General features: G+C 39.9%; 1 protein-coding gene across 1 annotated transcript in view; it reads right to left on the reverse strand.

Moving 5' to 3' along the window:
* The window catches only part of KLHL15 (kelch like family member 15), a 36,551-nt gene extending 16,109 nt beyond the window's left edge, over nucleotides 1-20,442 (reverse strand). Inside the window, exons 1-2 of the mRNA XM_043570524.1 lie at nucleotides 19,954-20,442; nucleotides 6,000-6,711 (exon numbers count right to left, since the gene is read on the reverse strand). Of these exons, the coding sequence (XP_043426459.1) occupies nucleotides 6,000-6,704 (705 nt within the window). The 5' untranslated portion in view covers nucleotides 6,705-6,711; nucleotides 19,954-20,442. The remainder of the gene's footprint in view (nucleotides 1-5,999; nucleotides 6,712-19,953) is intronic.
* Between the last annotated feature and the right edge of the window lie 2,981 nt (nucleotides 20,443-23,423).

Consider the following 23,423-nt stretch of genomic DNA (forward strand, 5'->3'; position numbering starts at 1 on the left):
GGTTTCACTCAGTCATTCATCATGGGATAAGATTCCTAACCTTTCTGAGCCTGTTTTCTTATCTATAAAATGGAGATAACCTATAGATTCTACCCACGCGGAGAGCGCTTAGCGCACGCGCGACCTGACACACATAAGGTGTTCAAATAAGGAGAATCACTGCTTCTAAGGAATTCCAGGACGAAATTTGGAAGTCTTGATCTCTTTGGTGATGCTCCCACAGAGTACACAGTACAAAAGTTTTCAGCTGGGGAGAAAATCCAGTAGAGGACTAAGGGGAAAGATATTGTAGAAGAATAAACCTAAAGATTTCAGCATAGCTACGGAGCATGATTCAGGTCCCTGGAATGAAGGAGGGCTATTCCTTGGGGAGAGGCAGAACATCCCCTTTCCACACTAGGAAGCCTCTGCTCAGATCTGTTTGTTACTTCCAAAGGAAGACTTAAAATCTCCACAGGTTCCTTTCACCAAGCTTTGCTCACTAGCTTTTAATTTTCGTGAGGCCAGGGTAAGGATCCTGACAAAAAGATGCTATACTCAAGTTGTCTTCATCAGCCACTCTACAGAATAGTTCGGTAGGTAAGTTCATTTAATACTAAACTGTACAGAACATTTCTAATGGCTGAGAAACCAGGAGAAGGGTTTAATATGTGAGAAAAGCTGCTTATTGGATGCAGATTCAGGGTTTCTAATGAACAACTCACTCCCTGGACTTCTAGAGCAGCGCTGTGCAACAGAAAGAGCCACAAATGTGAGCCAATGATTAATTTTACATTTTCTGTACATTTAAAAAAGTAAAAAACATTGGGGCACCTGGGTGGCTCAGTCAGTTAAGCATCTGACTTCGGTTCAGGTCAGGATCTCACAGCTTGTGGGTTCAAGCCCCGCATCAGGCTGTGTACTGACAGCTCAGAGCCTGGAACCTGCTTCAGATTCTGTGTCTCCGTCTCTCTCTGCCCCTTCCCTGCTCTCTCTCTCAAAAATAAACAAACAAACAAAAAAGTAAAAAACATTTAATAATGTATTTTATTTAGCCCAATATATCCAAAATATCATTTCAAATTGTAATCAATATAAAAATTAGTAACGGGTCATTTACATCCTATGTCATCTTAATTTTTGAAATCTCCATTCAGATTTGCCACATTTCAAGTATTCAATAGCCGCAAGCAGTGGCCATATTGAACAGCGCAGTTCTAGAGTCATAGGTATACACTAAAATTTTTATCAGTAAGAGTAATCTTTTGACACTTCAGCTAGTTTTAATCCCAGTAAATTGAATGGAAAGGTTTTAAATTTTTTTTAAAGGGAGATTTTATAGCAGCACTACTGACAAAAGCCAAAGTATGGAAAGAGTCCAAATGTCCATCGACGAATGAATGGATAAAGATGTGGTATACATATACAATGGAATATAACTCAGTGATCAAAAAGAATGAAATCTTGCCATTTGCAACGATATGGATGGAACTAGAGTGTATTATGCTAAGTGAATTAAGTCAGAGACAGATGATTTCACTCATGTGGAATTTAAGGTACAAAACAGATGAACGTAAGGGAAGCAAAAATAAGATCAAAACAGAGAGGGAGAAAAACCATAAGAGACTCTTAAATACAAAGAACAATTTTGCTGGCAGGGTGTTGGGTAGGGGGAATGGGCTAAATGGGTGATGGGCATTAAGGAGGACACATGATGGAATCAGCACTGGGTGTTATGTGTAAGTGATCAATCACTAAATTCTATTCCCGAAATCGTTATTACACTATGTTAACTTAGATTTAAATTTTTTTAAAAGGAAGGAAATTTCATCAATCTAAAAGAAATCTAATGGAATAGTGTGAATAAAATTTGTGACTATTTTAGTCAGAGGATTGGGCTACCTGACCTCCTAATATATATATATAAAAAAAAAGAAAGGTAAATTCTAAGTTTGATCAGAGTTACTAAGTAGTTTTTCCAAGACTTCTTCAGCATTACAACAAGATTTTCCTGCAACCGTTACTGAAAAATCACAACACTGAAAAGGAGATGTGTTAACAGGGACACATAAAGAAAAGAGGAAATATAAGTTAACACTAACACAAAGAAATAAGATGATAAATCCACAATGTGGGATACACTAAGGCAATCAGTGATCTGATCTTTCTTTTTTTTTTTTTTTTTTAATTTTTTTTTTCAACGTTTATTTATTTTTGGGACAGAGAGAGACAGAGCATGAACGGGGGAGGGGCAGAGAGAGAGGGAGACACAGAATCGGAAACAGGCTCCAGGCTCCGAGCCATCAGCCCAGAGCCCGACGCGGGGCTGGAACTCACAGACCGCGAGATCGTGACCTGGCTGAAGTCGGACGCTTAACCGACTGCGCCACCCGGGCGCCCCTGATCTTTCTTTTTAAAAAGTAGGGGACTGGGGCGCCTGGGTGGCTCAGTCAGTGAAGCATCCAACTTCGGCTCGGGTCATGATCTCAGTTTGTGAGTTCAAGCCCCGCATCAGGCTCTGTGCTGACAGCTCAGAGTCTGGAGCCTGCTTCGGATTCTGTCTCTCCTCTCTCTGCCCTTCCCCCACTTGTGCTCTGTCTCTCTCTCTCTCTCTCTCTCTCTCAAAAATAAATAAATGTAAAAAAAAAAAAGTGGGGGACTGTTTTAGGTTAAGATTAGACATACATGAAAACCAAAAGCAATGCATAAATAATGACTGGATTCTAGGGCATTTTGAGAAAAGGGAAGATTTGAATATGGACTAGCTATTAGATGATATTAAGGTCTTATTGTTAATTTACCTAGATGGAATGGCAATGAACTTGGGTAGGATAAAGTCCTTATTCGTACAAGAGGCATGTAAGTTTTTAGGGATAAGGCATTATGATGTTTGCAACTTATTTTTGAAGGTTCAGCAAAGAAAAAACCTAGACAAATATGGTAAAATGTTAACAGTTCTTGAATCTAGATGACAGCTAGACATCCATTATACTATTCTTCCAACTTTTTCTGTGTTTGAACATCCTCATCATAAGGAGAAATTCTAGATGAAAACAGAGACATAATCAAATATGCTGTATGAACCTTGATTAAATCCTTAAAAAGTAGCTAAAAAAGACATTTGGGGGAGAAGTGAGAAAACCAGAAAACGAAGTGGATATTACATGACATTAAGGAATGATTGTTAACTTCAATAATGGTATGTATTATGATTATGTAGGAGAATTTCCTTACTCTTGGGAGATCAGCTGCTTGCTCCAGTAGTTAGGGATGAAGTGTCATAGTATCTACAACTTTCTTTGAAATGGTTTCACATACCTAAAGCCAATGTGGCAAGATGATAAAAATATTGACCTACAGGATGTTTATGGGTGATCATTTCACTATTCTTTCGGCCCTTTTTATTTTTTAGAGAAAGAGAGAGAGGGAGCTAGTGGAGGAGAGAGGCAGAGGGAGAGACACAGACAGACAGGCAGAGACAGAGGGAGACAAAGGGAGGGGTGGGGGGATTTTAAGCAGGCTCCACACTCAGTTCAGGGCTGGATCCCATAACCCTGGGATCATGACTTGAGCCAAAATCAAGAATCAGATGCTCAAATGACAAAGTCACCCAGGTGCCCCTCAGACTTTTTTTTTATGTTTAGAAAGTCTCATAATAAGTGTTTAAAAATTTAAAGCTAAAAATAAGAAGTGCGTATCAATATTCCACTTTTCTAAATTTCGGCAAATAGGATAAAACCACAAATCAAAACTGCCTACGCTTTTCCCCATGTAGATTCTCATACTAAAAAAGGACCAGCGCAGATGTAACATGTCTTTATTTCTGTGCCCTTTCTGGCACCATGCATATATAATGGATATTAAAATGGCTTTGTGTGAGACCTGCAGCATACTATGGAAAAATAGATGGGCCCTATTTTCAAGGGAGCTCAAAATAGTATGGTATAAAATAGTTCAAATTCTTATTTCCCAACCCAATTTTCCATTTTAGTTTGGTTTATAAAGTTTTATTTCTAGAGATAAGCTCTCAAAAATTTGCCTAACTTAAAAAAAAAATTGCCTAACTTAGTGGTTCTCAAAATCTAGATAGCCATACAGGCCTACTGAAACAAATATAACACTGTATGTTAACTCTACTGGAATTAAAATAAAATAGAAAGCCACAGATTCCTTTGATAAACATTAACTCTCATATCGCAAAGGTAAGAATCACGGACACCTACCTTCTAATTATCTCACCAATATTGTTAAAATAAAAGTGAAAGACTTACACTATATAACAAAGAACTGTAAGATTTCTTTGTGGCCAGGGCTTTATGAAGTTTTCCTAAGAAATTAACTCAAGTAGGAAGCCCTAACATTTTTATTCTGATGAGATGCTCCATACCTGGCCAATGGTTAATAACCACCTCTTATACTACATAAGCAAACAACATCCATCAGAAGGTACAAGTAATGTTTCATATAGTTTACAAAACTACCTGACGGTATTAACTTTCATTTCAGCCAATCACTATTGACCATCTTGAGCTGGTGATTAGAATATAAAAAGGCTCTGCTCTAGCACTTAAAAATCACTTACTGCTAAAAATTATCCATCATATTGCACCACGAGAGGAAAATTTTATTTTCTTGTTCACCAGTACTTCCATCTGGACTGAAGTTGGGAGGGTTTTTGTTTCTTTTAGTAGTGGGAAAGCATTTGCATTTAATGTATAAAGACAAAACAGGATTCCCCCAGGGAAAGAGAGCAATAAAAACAACAGTAAGGAAAAAAAAATCGAATCAGACACAAATGATTTATATAGTTGATGTTGGGACTGGTTATTACCCAACAAAAAGTGATTAAGAAATGTATTCTTAGCTTCAATTATTTCTGTTAGATCAGTACATTTTGAGAATAAAGATAAAATCCCACAAAATTGAATTCTCTATTAAAAGTGTAAGTTAATGACATTTCACAACATTTCGGGGTGGGGGGGGGAAACATGCCAGGCTGCTGAGTGTTATTTGAAGGCGCAAATTTGTTTATTTTTCAAATGGTGCAAACAACCCTCCTTTGCAAATATTATGTTTTTATTGTCAGGCCTGGTAACTAAATCTGAGTAACTATTTAACATGAAGGGTGTCGACCAAAGCTTTAAGTGCGCTTTCTAGAAAGAAGATGCAAGAGGGTAAACAGACCCCCAGAGGTAACCATGTGATTAGAAACCAATTAAGTTCAGCAATTACTGAAACCGCTTTCTCTCCTTTCCGCAAGAAAGGATCACAAGTGAGACTCTGACATAAAAATGAAATATGCTTACATGCAAAAAGGGCAAGGCTGTTTTGAAGAAAGACTATTTTTAAGAGAGAACTGTTACATGGTAAAATGTGCACAGGGATGTTTGATCAATGTAGATAGATGACTGATGGCCTATTTAGTTAGAAATGCCAAAACAATGGTTTTAGACATAAACATGTTTTCATGGTTAAATTTAGTTAGTATTCACAGTGAAATGGGAAAAACAGAACTACTGAAGAGCAGGGAAGAAAATCAACTAGGTATGGGTAGGGAAGAATCACCACTAGGGCCTACTGGTTTTCAAGAGCTATTTTATGTTTACCCACTACGTTTTAGAGGAATACCAAAGTGCACTAATGCGCGTCATTCAGAACTACAAAACTCCTCTCAACTCTAATTTCAGCATGTATCACTTAAATTAATTTTTAAAAACAGAGCTAGCCTGATGCAGTTCAGATGTAATTACTTTGTGAAAAGAAAGAAGAGCTAAAGCAAACCTGAAATATTTTGCATTACGTAATTATGCTTCAACTTAAAACAAACTACTCTACTACCTACCTGGTTCATCTTTCACCCACAATATGTGTTTTTAAAAACCTAAATGCACAAGCTACAACAAATCAGACTTCTTACACATAAACTATTCTTATAAACTATTCATTCTCTTTTTAGCTCCTGACCAAGCCTGGGAATGTCACCTATATGAGTCCTATCTATTGCTTTCAAATGCACTAACCTTCTCAAAAACACTGGATGGGGTCATCAAACAAAACCTGATGTTCTGTATGATGGTATCGGTATGTCTCCAGCGTCTTCTATCATGCCGCAGCCAAGACTGCACAGCCTCGTACAGCTCTATCTCTGGGAACCTGCTCAGATGATCATTATCCAAATAAGACATGAGCTTCTCAAAGCTAAGATAAGACAGGAAGTCAGGCCTGGACATGAGTGGCACAAAGTTGTCTAGCAGAAAGGCGTCCAACTTCTCCCTGACTCCCTCGATGTTAACACCAAAATCATCTAAGAGTCTCATAATTTCTGCACAATTTTCTAAGCAGATTTTGGCTAACAGAAAAGAGCAGCAGAACTTCACCACTTCTATAAGTTGAACATACATGGCAGCCTGAAGGATCTCATGAACAGTATTCATACTCAGTTCTATAGTTCCATAGTACATAAATTGAAGCACGTGGCTGAAACCAGTAGCAGTTAAACCTTTTAAATGAATTTTGTCCTGATCTCGCTCCCTCATGTCTGCAGTAAACATAATTCTGAAGTAATCACTCTGGGTGGCCAAGAGTGCTTTATGGGCCTGGAACTGATGATCTTCAATAACCAGAGTGACATCAAGAAGCAATCCCTCCTCATACAGTGCTCTGAACCCAGCAGAGACACTGGTGTCATGGATGGAGGAACAGAATCCTTCCACGTCCCCTGCCATGAATCACCTGGAAGAAAGGTAATCAAAGAAAACTGTGTTAATCATTTCCATGCATTCTGAAGACATTATTAACTTAAGAGCTTAAACAATTTTTCATAATCATCTCAATTCCACTGCCTAAATCATAAATGTACAAGCCCTTTGGGAGAAGACAACCTAAAGGTTTGCAGGATAATGTTTTGGCTTCCCTACCTGGGGAAAAATATATCTAAATGATCACATATCTATCAAACAATGGTAAATTGTTAACTTACAAACAATATATGCCTATCCCACTGATTTTACACCGTTCACCAAATATATTTCAATATGTTCCCAGATTTTCAACACAAAAAAGAATTTCTCAGCCAAACGCTAAATTATGAGAAAAAACAAGAAAGAAACCAAACCAAAAAGTACCACAGTTGACCTTGAACACTCTTAGAAACTTACCCAAATGAAATAATGAGAGAAATACGCCAAACTGTACACACACAAGATTTTCTTTCTAGCCTTACTTACAATAAAAAAAAACTGGAAAGGGGGTGCCTGGGTGGCGCAGTCGGTTAAGCGTCCGACTTCAGCCAGGTCACGATCTCGCGGTCCGTGAGTTCGAGCCCCGCGTCAGGCTCTGGGCTGATGGCTCAGAGCCTGGAGCCTGTTTCCGATTCTGTGTCTCCCTCTCTCTCTGCCCCTCCCCCGTTCATGCTCTGTCTCTCTCTGTCCCCAAAATAAATAAACGTTGAAAAAAAAAATTAAAAAAAAAAAAACTGGAAAGTATTCAAAAGCCCAACAAGAGATTATTAAATAAATATGGTGCATGCAGTTCTATAATGGATAGCTTTAACAACTAAAAATGATGGCAGCAATATACCTACTCTGACAAAGGATATTTATTAGGTACTGTTATGTGAAAAAACAAAAAAGCGCACAACTACAGTTTACTTGGTGCATTTTTCAAAATTAAATACACACATGTATGTTTAGATGAGAAAAAATCTGGAGGAATATATACCAAAACGATGTCCCTGGGTAATGGGATTTCAAGAAATGTTGAAGTTTACCTTTTCTTTTTTACTTACCTCATTAACCTTATCCTAAAAAAACAATGATCACACATTGCTTATATATTTAAATATAAATATATAATTTTTAAAGGGAATTAAACCACATTTTTGCATATCCGAGAAATGAAGCCGAGACAGTGGACTGATAATTAGATCTCCAAAGCAGAATCAACTAATTCAGTCTATTAGACTGTTTATGAAGCAAAGCAATTTTCTCCTTTTCACACAAGCACCCTCCCTCATACCCTGCCCGCCAGCCATCTATCCTCTCCTCTCCACCTCACACAGCTTGGGGCCTCCTCCGTTCCCGAATTCCCTCCCTACCCTTTCCACTGTGCCCTGTGGAATCTTGCTTCAGTGAAAACAAACTCCCCTACAGCCTCCTGCTGGTCACAAAGTTTCCGCCCCCCCCCCCCCCCCCCCCCCCCCCCCCCCCCCCCCCCCCCCCCCCCCCCCCCCCCCCCCCCCCCCCCCCCCCCCCCCCCCCCCCCCCCCCCCCCCCCCCCCCCCCGCAGTCTGATTTAAATATGAAAACATACTCCTCTATAGCTTATAAACCTACTTTCTAAGGCTCCTTTTTAGCTTTCTACTGTCCTTTTTCTAAAACACGGCCTTTTGCTCAGATAAAAATTCATCTTCTATTGCTTCTTGTCACTTGTCACATACACACATCCAGATCGATCACTCTCTCATGCACGTTTGCCAACAACTTTGGCACCTGGCTAAGACTCATGTTCTCCACCTCTTCGATGTTCACATAAGACCACTCATCCAGGGGCGCCTGGGTGGCGCAGTCGGTTAAGCGTCCGACTTCAGCCAGGTCACGATCTCGCACTCTGTGAGTTCGAGCCCCGCGTCAGGCTCTGGGCTGATGGCTCAGAGCCTGGAGCCTGTTTCCGATTCTGTGTCTCCTTCTCTCTCTGCCCCTCCCCCGTTCATGCTCTGTCTCTCTCTGTCCCAAAAATAAATAAACGTTGAAAAAAAAAATTTTACAAGACCACTCATCCAAAACCTGAAGAGTCAAATTTCCCTGACCACCTCAACTGCTTCGGCCTCCCTCTTTACTCCATTTTAAAATCTTATTCCTGTACCTGCTAGATGTCAACACAATCCATAGCTGGTCCCCATCTAAAATCTTAACTGTCAACTCTTCACTCTGCTTAATCTTCGCCTCCCTTTTCACTTGGTCTATCGTTTCCAAACTTTACCTGTATCCTTCTCCAGCTTAGATCTTCTGGTGTTGGACACAATCTCCCAAGTTCTTTCCTTTCCAATCTCCCCACTCTATTACCAAAACCTCCTCCTTTACTTGCTAAAAGAGTACTTCTGTGTGCCAGGCATTATGTTAGGCATGGGGGAATGTGCCTTTCAGGAATCCCCTCTGCACCCTGGATTCGGAAGAAGCCTCTGATACTGAGAGTGAAAGGCATCTTCTGTGGACATGCTAACAGCTCTACCTATCCAATCTTGTGAGCAGACTATCACCGTATTTTTGTTTCATCAATGTTATCTGTGACACCCCATATTTAACTTCTTGATGTATTAACCCATTGATTCAGTAGTTACCTCCGTCTGAAGTCATCTTAAAAAAAAAAAAAACACCTTTGTTAATCAGCAAGACAAAAGTCTGAAAGAATAATATGCCAAAATGTTATCTCGGGATGGCAGAGTATCAAGAAGTTCTAATTTTTTCCCTTTTGCTGACCTGTGTTTTCTAATCTATCTGCAGCAAAAGTATATGATTGTTTTGAAAATTCATTTTTAAAAATATTAAGAAAAACTAATTGCCAAGTCCAATGGTTATAGACTAGTCCCTATTTTGCAGAATCCTTCCGCAACATGACTTACTCCCTTGGCTCAGTTTCATGAAATTACTTCCCTGATTCTCTTCCTATTCCTGGGCTGTTTATTTCTCAATCTCCTCCCTGGCCTCATTTTTCTTGAGCTGTTCCTTAAACACTGGTGTTCCCCAGAATTCTGTTCTCGGACCTTTTCTCTTTTCATCTTAACACCGTATCTCCTTCAAAGATCTCATCTAAACCCATGGTTTCTTCTAACACCTACCTTTACCAAAACCTTGACTATCTCTGTCCAAATAGTGAATGGATGCTAAACATTTCTTCTTGTGTCCCACTGGGATCTCAAAAACATCATGTCTAAAAGTAATCATAATATGACCTTCTCCCAACCAGTTCTTTCTTCCATATTCCTCATCTTACCAAGAGGCAGTCTAGGTGACTCTCTCACTCAATTTGTCCCTAACTTACCTGCAAGTCTTACTGATTAAATTATATATATACAATCACTTACCTAAGACAGCAAAGTATGCACACAGTGAAATTACTATCAAGTTTTTTATTAGTATTCCATTGTTCCAAAAGCTATATTTTCACTTTGAAGGCAGAACACAAGAGGTTTGTCTATCATGTGGAAAACAGATATAAAATAATTTAGATGCTACAAGTAATTCTTCGCAAAACAACTTTACTAACACATTCAAGATTAAAGTAAGATATGAGGGGTTTTTTCCTGAATTATTTTTAAAGGTAAAATTAATGAGCTTAGAATCTTCCAAGTGATATGAGGCATACATACACAAATGCGCACTGGGAACAAAAGGAACATCACACGGCGTGGTATCTGAATAATCAAACATGCTTAATAGCGGACTACCCACATCACACTAATGACCAGTTTTCAAAATAAGTGGAACTTAAAAATACAATAAATTAGATGAGATGAAATGTCTGATATTTCATTATCTTTCTCAGGATCATTATGGACACCAATTATCACTGTGACTTGTCAAGATACTGGTCACATTTAATGGAGATTTAGTAATAGAAGACTCGACCTCAGGGTTTGTATACGTGAGAGTAGACTGCTTTGTGTTTTATTCATCTATTATTTTGACAATGCCTAGAATACCATATATTTCACTTCCTGTCAAAGTAACACTCTCTATTCAACAGTTATCACTATCTGATAAGGTCTCCAACAACTATTATTCACCTTTCTGGAAAAGGTTTCATCTGAAGGAAATTTTTAAAAGGAGATACTATGCTGCAATAAACATAGAGGGGCATATATCTTTTTGAATTCATGTTTTCGTCTTTGAGTAAATACCAAGAAGTGGAATAACTGGGTCATATGGTAATTCTATTTTTAATTATTTGAGGAACCTCCATACTGCTTTCCACAATGACTGTACTAATCTGTAGTAACCAAGATATGGAAGCAACCCAAGTGTCCACTGATCGATAAGCGGATAAAGAACACGTGTATGTGTATGTACATACATACACATACTATAGAACATTACTCAGCCATTAAAAAAAGAATGAGATCTTGCCATCTGCAACAACATGGGACGGGCCTAGAGGGTATACTGCTAAGTGAAATAAGTCAAAGACAAATACCATATGATTTCACGCATATGTAGAACTTAAAAAACAAATGAACAAGGAAAAAAAAGACAAAAAACAGACTCTTAATACAGAGAACAAACTGGTGATTGCCAGAAGGGAAGGTGGCAGGGGGAATGGGTGAAAATAAAGAGAATTAAGAGTACACTTCTCCTGATGAGCACTGAGAAATGCATAAAATTGTTGAATCATTATACTGTACACATGAAACATAAGACTGTTAATTATACTTGAATTTTAAAAAGTACAATTGAGGGGCGCCTGGGTGGCGCAGTCGGTTGAGCGTCCGACTTCAGCCAGGTCACGATCTCGCGGTCCGGGAGTTCGAGCCCCGCGTCAGGCTCTGGGCTGGTGGCTCAGAGCCTGGAGCCTGTTTCCGATTCTGTGTCTCCCTCTCTCTCTGCCCCTCCCCTGTTCGTGCTCTGTCTCTCTCTGTCCCAAAAATAAATAAACGTTAAAAAAAAAAATTTTTTTTAAGTACAATTGAAAAAGTTTTTTAACATTTATTATTGAGAGACAGAGACAGAGCGTGAGCGGGGGGCGGGGGGGGGCAGAAGGAGACACAGAATCTGAAGCAGGTTCCAGGCTCCAAGCTATCAGCACAGAGCCCGACGCAGGGCTCGAACTCACAAACCCCGGGATCATGACCTGAGCTGAAGTTGGATGCTTAACCGACTGAGCCACCCAGGCGCCCTTAAAAAGTACAGTTTTTTAAAATAAAAATAAAAGGAGAAACTATGATTTCTCAAAAAAAAAAAAAAAAAAGCAATCTAGGTTCCAGATACTTACTATGGTAGAAACATCATAGGGCAAAGAAGAAAAAAAAAAAAAGGAGAATGATTGGTAAACTGTGAGTCAAAAGACCCTAAAAAATGTAAGGACAGCACCCATACTCCTCTGGGATCCAGCACACCAAGGGGGACTCCAAGCAGGCAGGCTTCACTCTGTGATCCTGTCCAGTCACATACGGTCAGACTGGGGTGGGAAATATGAATCAAGAGGAACACTCTGTTGTCAAGAATTTAGAAAAAGGAAAAAGAGAGAGACGTGCACTGACTGTGTATGACTGGAACTGGAACATGTCAAAGAGCAGCTGTAGGCACCAACTTCTGCCTGCCATGTGGGCCGAATATCAGAGAAAGCCAGTGAACTGAGAAAGAAGGATAAAGCCAAGACAAGAGGACAGGGAGTGCTCCCTAACACCTTCATTTTTCCAGTTTCTAGGCTCAGCTCTATTCCTGCCCTTGGGTTCTAAGAGAAATCCTTCCATGCTTGGAACAAATTCCTATTTTACTACTATAGGTGTGTTTTCCCTTCACATAACCATGGTCCCTAACTAATATGGTTTTAGAACAGAAACTGCTATACTTTAAGTTACTCAAACCTTCTTGGTCTTATCTCTGCATCTGTAAAATTGAGAACATTCACCATGATGACCTCAAAATTTTTAATCAGAAAATTTCTCATTTATTCTCCTACTTTTTATAAGACTTTACAGAGGTATAATGCACTTACGTAGGTGTGCAGGCTAAATAACCTGTAGCTATTTTTCAAGCCTTAGCAATGCATTTGTGAAGTTTACTTGATCTAAATTGATTTCTAAAACTAATTTGTGATAGCTGGGACTTATCAGTAACTTCTACATGAAAAAGTTTGGTGCATCTATCAATAAGACTAATAACTAATAGCTTTAGAGCAACAGCAGTATTTTGTATTTTTATAAGGAGAAAACAATAAAATACTCTGTGATTAACTGACCAACATTTAATCTCTAAATGGAAATAGTTGAGTTAAAAGCACAGGTGCGGAGTCATATGCCTGTTTTGAATCCTGGTTCTAACTTCTTCCTAGCTTTGAGACCTTGGGGCAAGATATTGAGCCTCTCTGTGCTCTAATGTCCTCACTTGTAAAAAGCAGGCACCAGTATCAACAGAACCTTCCTCACAGGTTGCTGTGAGGACTGCATGAGTTAATACACGTACAGACTTAGTTAATACATGTAAAGACAGTATATGGCCCTGAAGTACACCATAATGTTAGGGCTCATTATTAGGCCCCTTCAGTTGGTGCTAGTGGAACCAAGAGAGTCAAACGGCCACTTTAAAAGTCCAGTTGCCTCAGGGAGCCTAGGTGGCTCACTCAGTAGAGCATGCGACTGGATCTCTGGGTTGTGAGTTCAAGTCCCACAGAGCACCTAGAGATCACAAACAAACAAACAAACAAACAAGTCCAGCTGTCTCTAGAGAACCCTTCTCCCTAGTAACAGCACTTCCTTAGAACCCCAACCTGTCTTATCAGTGAAGTCTCTTAGGAGCCAGGCCAACTCTAACTTGATAAAGAAACTAAGGTCTATGGGTGAAATTTTTCAAGGTCATACAACTAGTTAGAAATAGGGTTAAAACTAGAATTTAATTTACAAAAAAAATGTGTTTTGTTAGAGCAAAACTTTTGAAATTAGAGTGCTTTCTAGTACTCACCACCTGCAGGACCTGGCGAAATGTAGTTAACTTCCTGACCTCAGTTTCCATTCATACATTAGGAATTATCATCACCACCACCTTATTATTGAATTGGGGTAGTGATTAAATAAAGTCACTTCAATGCCTAGCCCAGAGCAAGGCATCCATCAGAGGTCAATCAATGATGGCTTCCACTGTTCAGCTGTTGCCTAATGCTCCTTTACCATCCAAAAAACAAACAAACAAACAAACAAAAAAACCATAGGAACTTGGTACCTCTCAAAATCACCTCTACAGACCCCACATCTCCCTAAAGTTTATTAAAATGAAAATTCCTAAGAGATCAGGAGATCTCTTACTGGTAGTCAAAACACTGGACTTCATTTTACAATGGCATTATTTTCTACTTTTTCTCAACACACAAGTATAATTTTCTAGCTTTTATGGGCTTTTCAAGTTTTTCTGTCCTAACCAGGGTAGCTACTCTCTATATCTGTGCTGTTCAATATATAAGCCACTAGCCATGGGGCTATAGAGCACTTGAAATGTGGCTCATCCAAATTGAGATGTGCTCTCAGTATAAAATGAATGCCAGATTTTTGAAGATTTAGTACAAGAAAACCCTGTAAATTATCTCTTTACACAATTTTTTGTACTAATCACGTTGAAATAATACTTTAGATATAATGGGTTAAATAAAATACACTAAAAGTAACCTCACCTGTTTTTTACTTTTAAAAAAAACTGTGGCTGTAAAAAATTTTAAATTACATGTGTCTTGTGTTATATTCTATTGGGCAGCACAGAGCTACAACATCCATGTTTAAGGCATCAAACAACCAAACTTACAAAGGAACATGTGAAACAAAACCAACTTGTTCACAATCCATACCCTGGAAGCTACAAAGAAAAGAAAAAAAAGTGAGGCTTAAGATAAAAACACAAAACACCCATGTAAGCAAATAAAAAAAATAATACCTACAAAGAGAAAATTATAAGGATACAAAAAAAACCACACAAAATCTTATGCATAAGAATGTGCTTTAAAATTATAGCAATTCATGGAATAAATAGTTTTAAGAATGAATCTCTGTAAAACTAAACTCAAATAAGGACTATAAATCAATGAGGTCTGGCGAAAAAAATCCATTAAGGGGCTTTGAGAAGAGGTATTTACTGACTTACAAGATGTTCCATGCACAGAAACTCTGTATCCTCACTTTTCAAAACAGATCATCAGATTAAAGGAAATCATGGTTTATAAACTCACATGTGTATATATGTATATATATATATATATATATATATATATATATGTTCTACACTTGGCCTTCAGAATTTCAAATGGCAGGTTTTTTTTTTTTTCAAAAGGGGAACCAACTTAAAACTAAATGACAAGACATAATTACTTCACTAGGAAAAAAATACTGAAGAGTTTGTCTTGTTTCATAAACTTGGCACTGATTAAAGAGAAACCTTCGTATTTTCTACACCTAAGAATGATTAGTATAGTGATTTTCAAAGTACAGTCCAGGGATAAATGAGGTCCTAGTGCCCTAAAAGAAATCCACCAAGTCAAAACTATTTTCAGAGTCATAATTTTAAAAGTTGTTTGTCTTTTCCAGAACTTTCATTCTCTGTTTTCCAGAGGCTACACGTGTGATATGGTAACAGACTGAATGCAGAAGCCGATAGGAAGCCCACTGTCTTTCATTAAGTCAGACATTAATCAGATCTGCAAAATGATGCCACTCTTCTCACCAAGTTTAGTATGGTTTTGGAAGACAGTTAATTTTCATTAAAAAAATGTTATTCAGATTAACCTGTAATGGGTTTTTTAAATAAACTGTATGTACAAATATTTTTTTAAATTTCCCTGTTTTAATTTCTATTTTGGTAAATATAAATAGATACAACCCACATTAACAGAAGCTCTTAAGGGTCCTCCAAATATTTAAGAGAATAATGAGGTCCTGAGACCAAAAGGTTTGAGTGCTCCTGATGGTATAAGAGATCGATGACAACACACACATGCACAAAACATATTCTTCCTACCTCTGCCCTGGAAGACTATTACTGCTATTTATATCACAGAAATTTTTAACAGTTCAAACTCTCTAGTGACCAGTAAAGAAAGAAGTCTGATGGGGGTAAAATTGGACAGGAAATTAAACGCAAAGAAATTAAATGCTTCCTTCTCAGTTAGAAGGCTGCCATTCCAATCTCAAGGCAAAATTTTAGGCAATTAAATAGAAGGTATTTCAAAATCAACCTCCATGTTTATGCCTTAAGCAATAATTTACTGCTTTCACGTTCCTCCCAAAGCTCCTTGAAAATTCATACAAAATCTTAAGTCATTCGGAACAAAAGCTAGATTCTCAAAGCTTGATACACTTGTTTTCAACGAAAAATTTAAATTATTTCATACTACCTTCTTCCTCAAACTGGTGGCTTACCAAAGCTGATGCCTAATGCAGAAAATCCCATACTCGCACACTGAAAAGAAAATGCAAGGCTTACTACAGACAAAAATAGAATCATGGAGTTTCTCACAATTTCTGTTAACTTATAAAAAAGAAATTTTAAGTTCAGCAATCTCAAAGTGGTTAACTTCTCAATCTAAAAGGCAAGAAAAATGTAAAAACATCCTATATTAGCAGTCATTTTATTCTTGGATACACTATTCAAATTGAGAGACAACTCGGTTTAATATGGGAGGCAAGGCAACATAACTTTAATTTACTTAATACTGGAAATTCTTTCTTATCTATCTAAATGTTCTTACAACTCAGTACCAAACTGCAAATGACCATTTAACTGAGCTTTTAGGAAGGCTCTGGGTCCTCCAGCCAGGTTGGCACCTATTATCCAAATTACTTCACTTTTCAGGTATGTTTAGCATTTAATCATTCTATACCACAAGAAAACTTATAAGAAAAAAAAAAAAAACCACTCCTGCTTCAATGCTATTTTTTCATCAGAAGATTTTCATTTAATGCTCTGCCTATTTCTCACTACAAGCAGTAGTAGTCCAAGAGTGATGTCATGGAAAACAGCTTCCCTAGCCTTTAGAGATTGGATCCAGTGAGAATTCTAGGAAAAGCCTCTACTGGGGAATAAAACTCCAAATCTTCTAAGTTATATCCTAACAAGAAAACATCAATATTATAGTGTTAACATTTTAGTTCTCTACAAGAATTATACAAACAAACTCAATCTTTTGGAAGGGATCTTGATGTCCTGATACAGATTTCCTGCAAATCTTTAAATGATGTAGAATCATTAACTAAATTCAATGATTTTATCAGAGACAAAGAATAAATTTTCTATCTGTTCTTATTTGCTTCAATGATTCAGCCAGATGAGCTTTAAAGGCCTTATATTAAAAACAGAGTATCTGAGGAAATACCCCCCCTTTTCTAATTTCTTCCAAAGTTAAAATTTCTAATTCTGAAAAGGCCTTCCACTTTTCTACCAGCGGCAATACAACATATACCCACAGCAAAAATGAACCACAAGAGCCCCTCCAATGATTCTTAAAATAGCAATAATAGTATTATCTCCTATTATTCTCCCCCTTGTACCCCTTGCCCCAGATACACTGGCCTCCTTTGCTATTTCCTGAAAACCAGCCATACACCCATCCTAAGACTTCTACACTTGCTGTTCCCTCTACCTGGATCACTGTATCTCCAGATATATAGGGCTCCCTTCAGGCCTTTATTCCAGTGTCATCTCAACGAGGCCTTCCCCAAACCCCATCTTTAAAATTAAAGACAAACAAACAAAAAAACAAAACCCACTGCCAGAAATCCTCACTTTACTTTTCTGCTTAATTTTTCTCTATAGTATATTAAAATTGCGATAGAGCCTCTCTTCCTTGTTTAGTTTACTGTTTGGGTTGTTTTTCTTTTTTCTGGTTTTGCTTTGACTGTTGTATCCCTCACAACCTAGAAATAACAGCGCTTGGCACATAATAAGTGCTTAATAAATATCTGTTGGATGAACAGATAAATTTATCCGTTCATTTACCACATAACAATCCATGTTCTGTAACCACCCCTGATTTAAAAATGAGAAAAATCAAAGCTCACAGAGGTTAAGAAACCTGCCCGAGGCCCTGATCCTTAAGCGGTGGAGTTGGGGTCCGTCCCACTTCAGAGCCTCTATGTTTAATCAGTATCCTACAAGGCTTCACCAGTGACTCTTAATTTCTTTTCAATAAAAAACCCCACACAAACTACTGCATGCCAGTTCAGAGAAAATATACGCTAATAAATTAATCCAACCTCTCAAACTAAATATTAATTCTCCTTACAGTTAACGTTATTTACTCTTAAAATATTTACAAAGTGAAGGGCAAGCTGACAGCAGACCAGCTAATTTTTGGGACGCAAGTGAAATGAAAATTCGGGCCCCCTTATCCAAAAGCTGGAAAAAAGTGTCGTTAAAGGTACTAAAATAAAAAGTTTTCTCCTTTCTTCTGAGGTATCTCTCGACTTATTGGTGTTTTTTTATTTGCTGTTTAACGCGTTCTAAGTAAAGAAAAATTAAAAATTTAAATTAGCATGAGTTTCATCATTCACCTTTATATTGTACAATGCCAGTTTTATGTGCAGATTATTACACCAACTTCGGGGCCCTTCTGAACACCCATGAAGGCCAAGCCAGCCCTGGTTCCAAGATTTTTGCCCCAGATAACCCAAATCAAGGCAGAGAGAAGGTCAAACCTTGAAATTCCCAATAAAGCAATGATTTACCAAAATTTTTTCTTTAGGACAAACGAGAAGTCCGATGTATAAAAGCCTAGCACATTACAAGAGGCTCTACCACCTAATTTAATCCTACCCACTTATATTACTCAATCTTTTTACAAAACACAAAAGCATACTCTAAAAAACAACCGGGATTAGATTATAAAATAAAAAGTCTCAGAAAACCATTTGTTGGCTAAAAATAACAATATACTAAGAAAAATGCTTCTCTTTCACTTTTTGTGGACCATTTTTAAGCCAAAACATACTACATGGTACATTTTTGATGTACCCAGTAAGAATTATTCCATACTGATCTGTTTTTACACATATGTATTATAAAATCTGACAAATAAGTCCAAACCACAAGTATTTACTATTCTATTATTTCTCCCAAGTTAAATCAGCAATAGAGCACAAATTAACACCCTTTACCACTGAAAAACTGGTTTTAAGCACCTACTAAGTGTTGTGATGACTTAAAAAGAAAATTAAATTACACAAATACTAGTACATTGCCAAAAAGTTGAAAATTTCTACACATTTCTAGATCTGTTAAGAATTACAGAAATCTGAATGCATTTGTGAGCTCTTCAAAAATAATTTTCAAATTAGTAGAGATATCCAGGCATCCTGTTCCCTAGATATGAAAAACAGCATTAAAATTAAAGAATATACCTTAAAAGCATTTTCTAAGTTACAATTTAATCAGATCAACAAAAATAAATGTAAATTCGGAAAACACAGAAGACTAAACACAAAGTGTTAAATAAATATTCCGAGTAAGAAAACGGGCATAAGCGGCCTAGAAAAATGAAAAGCAAAGCACTACAGTAACGTTAAATTTGAATTAAAGAATACCGTTATTTAAATAAGCAGTTAGCATTTCGTAGGAAGAAGGCCAAGCAACGTGACTATTATATATCTGGTCGATTCACAGCACTGCTTTGCTATTCCGTACTTATTGCTTACTCTTATAATACAGAAAAAAAAAAAAAAGAGGCAGCAACAGTTAGCCACTACAACGTTAACCACTCTGGCAAGGGTTACTTAAAAAATTGCTTTGCATTTTTACAACACTTTACAGCTATAGGTTATTTTCATATATATGACCTCATATAGTCCTCACTACCCTGTGATGTGGCTATTACCGACTAGATTTCATAGATAAGAAACCGAGGATCGGTAAGCGATTTTCTCAGCGTCACCCAGTCGAACCCAGACCTTCTGATTCCACGTTTTATGCCTCGCATTTCGCATACTTCTATTCCAGGCATAAACAGAATTTTTAAAGGGAAGGAACGGGTTAGGGAGAAAATAATCATGGTACCTGCAGCTGTGTGCTGCAAAAAATGGCTGAATTATGCTTCTTCCTTCTCCCCCCCTCCCTGAAAAAAATTAGATTTCAAACAATTTAAGTAAACTCAAAGACAAATTAGTTCCCGGCGTCTACCAAATGTTTGACTCGGGTCTGTGCAGAAAAGGCTACCAAATCGGTGCCGAGCGCGGGGACGCGGACGAAGCCCGGGCTCCTGCAGGCCGGAGGGCCAGGGGCGGCTACGCACCTCGGGGGTCTGTCCAGCCTCTAGTGGACGGCAGTCTGCATCAGGAAGAAGCGGGCCGGAGGGCCAGGCGGTGGGCGGTCGGGCCCCGGGATGGCACTCGGCAGGCTCCTCGAACCTCTACAAGGGGCCGCTCCCGGGCCGGGCCGGGGCGCTCCGGCGGGGGGCGAGTCTGCGCGCCTGCGGCCCCCTCGGAACCAGTCCTGGGAAAGAAGACAGCGCTGAGTCGCGAGTCGAGACAGTCGGGCTCGGCACAAGGCGCAAGGCGGCGCGGCGTCGGGGCCGGGCCCGGCCTTGCCAACGCCAGGGGCCTCGCGGCGCCCGGCGGGGCTCGGCTGGAGGGTCGACTCGGGGCCACGGGCGGGGAAAGGGGCTGGGGGGCTGCGGGCAGCGGCAGAAGCACGGGTGGCAGCGGCAGAAGCACGGGTGGCAGCGGCGTCGACGACGGCGTCTCCGGGCTTCTGCCCCGAAGCCCGCCGAGCCTCAGGATCACCCACGCCGGGGGTGGAGGAAGGCGGGAAAGGGGCGGGCAAGGGGCGGAGCGTGCGGGGCCACGAGCCAGGGGCCGCTCCGGGCCGCGCGCCCCCTGCGGGCCGCGGGAGCCGCCCGGGGCCGGCCCAGGGAGGCGGGGCCCGCCGGCAGGGGGCTCCATGCGCCGTCGTCGCAACGCGGAAGCCTGCCACGCGGGTAGGGAGGTCGAAGGGTGGGAAGGCAACAGTTGGAAAGCAGGCCTCGGAGGCGCCCTCGTCCCCCATCGGCGCCTCGAGGGGGCCCGCGCGCGGGCCACGGCCCGGAGGGTGTTTACCTTCCCCCTGGTCGAGCGCCAATGCCGCCATCTTTCAGCCAGCGCGCGTCACTTCCGGCGCCGGGGGAGCGGGAGCGGGTGTGGGAGCGGGGTGGGGGCAGGGCTGTCCCACGCCCGCGGGGCCCCACGTTCAAGCCGGCCACGCCGGCGGGCCCCATCGAGAGAATAAGGAGGCCGGGCGCTGCACTGCGGCCTCGGCTCGACGCGGTTTCCCTCGTGGCGTCGCCGTCGGGGCTGGGAACGCCGGGTGGTGCTTATCCCCTCGCAGCGGTCTCGCTTAGTCTGCATGAGCGGTGGTCTCAAGCTACTGCGGGTGCGCCCACCCTCGACAAAGTTGAGGGTTGGGGCGCCCGAAAAATGTCTTTTTGCATCTTGAATACCACGGTGGGGGTGGGGGCGTCTGCGACGACGTGGAGGAAGCCTTGCCCTACCTACCTGTTTTATAAAATTGACTACTTCTGCGCCAAATGACATCATTTTTGTAAAGCAACTTGCAGGGGATTATTGCGTCATAGTTCCACTTGGCTTATTGCACAGCAATTACTCTTTCGGGAATGCATTTCCCAGAGGTGGGAAAATTCATAGAAAACGGCATGTCTGCCCCACAGAAATGTCGGATCTAAAAACGCTGTTCTATTTGCGTCAAAATAAGATGGCAAGAACGAACATTCAGAGAGCAGTGATTTTTGGGGTGGTTGTTCTTTTTAAATAAATCAGCTGTAGAATTTGAGCTAATGTTTTTTAAATATATCGCCTTACTTGATTTAAGAATGTAGAACCATACTAAAGCCTGTTTTGTAAATTTATGATTGTGAAACCTCTTTGTGAGAAAAATGTAAATGACAGAAATACACAGCTGGAGGCCAGTGGTTCTACAACTAACCTTAAATTAAGTCATCCAGTGCCCATTTCTAGTCTAAAACTGAGGATCTCCTACCCTAACCCCCCTCCACCCCCCGCCGCCATTTTCTCTCTACACCAATATCCCCATGAATTTACAGTGAGGTGTGTGGCTAAAAGCGATCATTATCTCTTTCTAGCAAACTTGAACATGTCATGTTTCCCAAGAGGCCAAGATAGCACACGGTGTACTTTTTTGCTGAAGTAGACTAGTTCGTGGGAAAAAATAGAGAATCACCTGAATCCTAAGGAAATAGGGAAATAAGCTTACTTTTTCTGATTTAAACTATAAAACAAGCTTTAAAAAACTGTAAGCCATAAAATATACTTTAAAATGACATACATTCAACTTTGAACATTTGCGTTTTCATACATTATTCTTGAACGTTTAAAATGGGTGAATTTTGATTCTTGTGTATTAGCCAACAAACATACATTTTGAGGTATACATAGTGTAGCACTGACCTGTACAGAGAGAGACTTACGTTCTTGATTCAAGCAGGAATTGAAATGTGTCTGTGTTGTGTGTAGCTGGTATATATACCTACAGTGAGTAATGTCATGAACCACTGTGATCATTACACCCCTTATGGCATGACGTGGCCTCATATATGACATTCCGTTACATCCAAAACGTCTTTTTTAAAAATACTGTTTCTGTGTGCTGTGTCTTTTCACCAATCTTTATATTTACTATGTAGAGTCCATTCCTCAAAAAAAAAAAGTTATATGTGATCTATGATACCTCCCTCACTTTCATTTAAGAAAAAAAAGGGTATAGATGGGTCTAGTGCTGTAAGGAGCATTCTGCTTCTCTGACACCAAGCAAAGTAAAACCACATCATTTATACTAACTCCTCTAGGTAATTCCTGTATTCAATTACTTTTCCCACCAATTACTGGAAAGTAATGGGAGCTCCCAAATACCTTGAGGGCATCTTTTCACACTGGTAGAGTCCCACTGGGGAAAGGGAGGCTGTCTTTTCCTAGCCCTCTAACATAAGTATTACAGGATACTCCTCAAATCTGCTACCTTCCAGTCTGAAATGTCCCGAGGCATGTTAGAGGCTTCGGTCTAAGAATGGTGGTAGAGTTGGAAGGAAGTTCCAAGGAAGGGGGTTGTGAGGATTTAGGATACTCTATAACCTTTCCTTGCCCGCTTTTTTTTGTTTGTTTGTTTTGTTTTTGTTTTTGGCTTTTCAGAAGCCTAGCGTCTGTGATAAGGTAGTCACTTTTCATGTAACTAGCTCCCACTTTAATCTCTGGGAATCAAAGAATTGTATTTTCAGTGAACTCTAATAAAGTTACATATGCATTCCCTTTCCTCTTGAAAACTGTTTGAGCAGGCGCTTTATAGCTGTTGATGGTTTTTAAGGCATCTTGTTGGGGTCCAGTCCATCTCAGTCCCTCAGGATGCACCAGCATCCTCCCAAATCAGTACCAACTTCCGCTGGTACACACCAAGACCTGTACACTGACACATTCCAACAGGTTGGTAGCTGTTGTCCTAAATATTTTTTTTCTGGTCCCTATTGCAGACAGAACCTTCAAAATGCAATCTGAGCAGTGCCTGGGTGATTCGGTCGGAAAAGCATGCTACTCTTGATCTTGGGGTTGTGGGTTCGAGCCTCATATTGGGTATAGAGATTACTACAATAATAATATTTCTCTAAAGTTTATTTCTTTTGAGAAAGAGAGCGTGCACATGCAAGCCAGGGAGGGGCAGAGAGAGAGAATCCCAAGCCCAACTCCGGGCTCGATCTCACCA

The sequence above is a fragment of the Prionailurus bengalensis genome, chromosome X (genome assembly GCF_016509475.1).
Source record: "Prionailurus bengalensis isolate Pbe53 chromosome X, Fcat_Pben_1.1_paternal_pri, whole genome shotgun sequence".
NCBI classification, from domain to species: Eukaryota; Metazoa; Chordata; class Mammalia; order Carnivora; family Felidae; genus Prionailurus; species Prionailurus bengalensis.